At 42.0% G+C, this 2,814-nt stretch overlaps 1 protein-coding gene across 1 annotated transcript in view; it reads right to left on the bottom strand.

Moving 5' to 3' along the window:
• Nucleotides 1–2,814, bottom strand: part of DYNC1LI1 (dynein cytoplasmic 1 light intermediate chain 1) — a 43,497-nt gene that overhangs the window by 36,881 nt on the left and 3,802 nt on the right. Inside the window, exon 2 of the mRNA XM_026496841.4 lies at nt 2,562–2,635. Coding sequence (XP_026352626.1) covers nt 2,562–2,635 — 74 coding nt within the window. The remainder of the gene's footprint in view (nt 1–2,561; nt 2,636–2,814) is intronic.

Raw genomic sequence — 2,814 nt, forward strand, 5'->3', positions numbered from 1 at the left:
AGGACTTGGAAAGCCATGCCAGTCACAGAGCACAGGGTCTTAATAACTGTGTGACCTTGGAAAACTCACTTAACAAGTCTTTAAAATTCATTACCTCATCTATAAATTGGTGCTAACATCTACCTCTCAGATTTGGAGGTGGTGAAAGAAGGGCGGCAAGAGGGGAGATAAATTAAGATTTATATGAAAATGCTTTGAGAATGGCTCATACACATGTATACATTGCTGGTCCTCATCCTCTTCTCCCATAGGCAGTGGGAGGGAAGGCCATGTGGCACACTAAGGTTAAACTGCAATCTGTGTTGGCGTACATAAGCAAGCCTTGATCATTGTTCCTATTTCAACTTGTTTCTGGAAATGTAAAACCTTATTACAGTCTCAGATTTTGCTTTTTAAATACAGGACTCCGGAGATCACCATAATTCACGAAAGACACATTAAGGCCAAGCATCCTCCTGCACCCTCAAACTCATAACAAAGAAAACCACAATACCTATTTATATATTTCTTCCCTCTACCAGCAGAGACTGAATGCTGCTATAAAATGTGATGGTAAAATGTCTTTAAGAAATCTTGAGAGATATTTTTAAAAATTAATCCTATTTATGTAATCAGTATAAAAATCTGTTCTTCCAAAGCTGAAAAGGACTTTGATGAAAATCCCAATAGTACCCGAAGAAAAATTTTAAGTTTCAAGCTTGTACAACTTGATACTAGATGGAGCCTTACACACTATTAAGCTCATAAAGAAGGAAATTTAATCTATGTTAAGTATGGAAGGATAGAAGTGTCTGGGGCCTCTAAGTACACTCAGTCATATACACTGATCCAGTGTCAAAGGCAGGTTAAAAAAAGGGTTAAAAAAAAGCATGGTGCAAGCTCAGCACATTAGGGACATGAAAAATGAACAAAACTGTCACTTTTGTTTCACTACAACCAGAACAATCTAAGTAATATCTAATGCACAGAAATAATTGAGAGGAACTTAGAAAATGAAAACAAAGTCAGGAACCTTACAATGGCAGTATTCGAAAAGAAGTCTTATTTAACTTAGAGTCATTAAAAAAAAATCCACTTCAATGAGGTCACATTAAGTCCATTTTAATTTTGCAATTAATAGTAATTTGTTTAAATTAGTAAACTTAGAACATTTTCTGGGATTTTTTTTTTTTTTTTTTGCATTTGGATCCTAATCCATCTCTGCCCTATAAATACCACTTATGTGGACACTAATTCAATTTTCAAAAAGAGAATTCTGATAAAACACTCTCTAATTCAGTTAAAAGAAATCCATCACAAAAAGTCACTGTGCTGTTATCACTTTACAAGTATTATCTCATCAAGTCCTCTCCATAACTCTAGAAGGGAGGTGTTATTATTTCTATAACACCCACTTTGAAGATAAAGAAACTAAGGTTTCTAGATATCAAGGAACTTGTTTAAGATCATAGGACTGTGACTGAACTCAGGTTAACATGCAGTAGGTACTTTCAATCCCATTAAAAATAAGATAAAAACTAATTTTTCAACTAGCTCCATGTAATAAAGAACATCAAGTATCATATATTCTAGATTGGCAGCAATTCGGGAAAAACAAGTAATCTGTCGACAATCTAAACATTTTTATTAAAAGCAGACCCTGTCATGTAGCATTTGACTTCTTTGTTTCCTTTCCTGTTTTTAGATGTACATAAAAATAGTCTTGAGACACCAATACCTAAGTTTTTACAATTTAACCATCATTTTATAAGCAAACGTCAACATCTCACATTTAAAGAATATGAAAGAAATGTCTTCTGTAAATGACTCAGGAGCTAACCCTGCAAAACTGTGAATCTGTGATTTATTCTCACTCAATGTCCAATATGCCCACCCTCAGAATCAGTAAAGAAATAAAATACTTAACTTCCAGAGAGCACAGGAGCTACAGAACAGGAAAACTGAGACATTAGACCATTTCTCCTTATTACAATCATTTGGCTGAAGGGACTGGGCTAGTAAGGTGTTCTACTGTCCTTTCCAAATTTCAGAATTATAAGTGACAGTTAAAAACGCATTTGCAACACGAGTCCATTGCACCCGAAAAAGCTGAATCAAATAAGAACATTTACCACGCTTACCAGGTCTCAATTTCTAGCTTCTCTGTCAATTATACAAAGAGTCAGCTATTAAATATTAATGTCATGCCATTTGCACTGGAGCTCTTGCAAAGAGCCTCCTGCTACCAATTTTTGTTATGAAAGAAAAACCGTCCCTTTTTTCTACGCAAACCCCAAGCCTCTAGAATCCCTCAGATGGGCTACCGCATTCTGTCCTTCCCATGGGAGACTGTCAGGGCCACCTCCACATCCAGGAGAGGAAGGGCTCTGGGGAGGGCGGGTCCCCATAGGTACCGGGGCCGGGGTCCCCGTTCCCTTTCTCCCCCAGCTGTCAGCGACAGGTCCGGCGGCTGGGCGGGGCCAGGCCCGGCTGTCCGCACAAAGCGAGCGGGCGGGCGGGCGGACCCTGACCCGGGCCGGGGTGGGGGCCGGGCGGGGCGGAGCGAGGCAGGGGACACTTACCCAGCAGCAGTACATTCTTCCCCGCGGGGAGCTTGGAGCGCGAGCGGGTGGAGACCTCGCTAAGGATGCAGGACCTAGCGGGGAGCAAAGGCGCACGCTAAGGCCGGGGACCGGGGCCCGCGGGAGGGACGGACCCGGCCTCGGCGCGCTTGGGCGGGGGCTGCTGAGAACGCAGTGGCCTCGGCACGGGATCCCGAGGTGTCCGCAGGGCCGGGAGTGTCAGTGGGGACCCAGGGAAGGGTGGGGTCGTTAC

This window comes from Ursus arctos, unplaced genomic scaffold, assembly GCF_023065955.2.
Source record: "Ursus arctos isolate Adak ecotype North America unplaced genomic scaffold, UrsArc2.0 scaffold_20, whole genome shotgun sequence".
NCBI lineage: Eukaryota > Metazoa > Chordata > Mammalia > Carnivora > Ursidae > Ursus > Ursus arctos.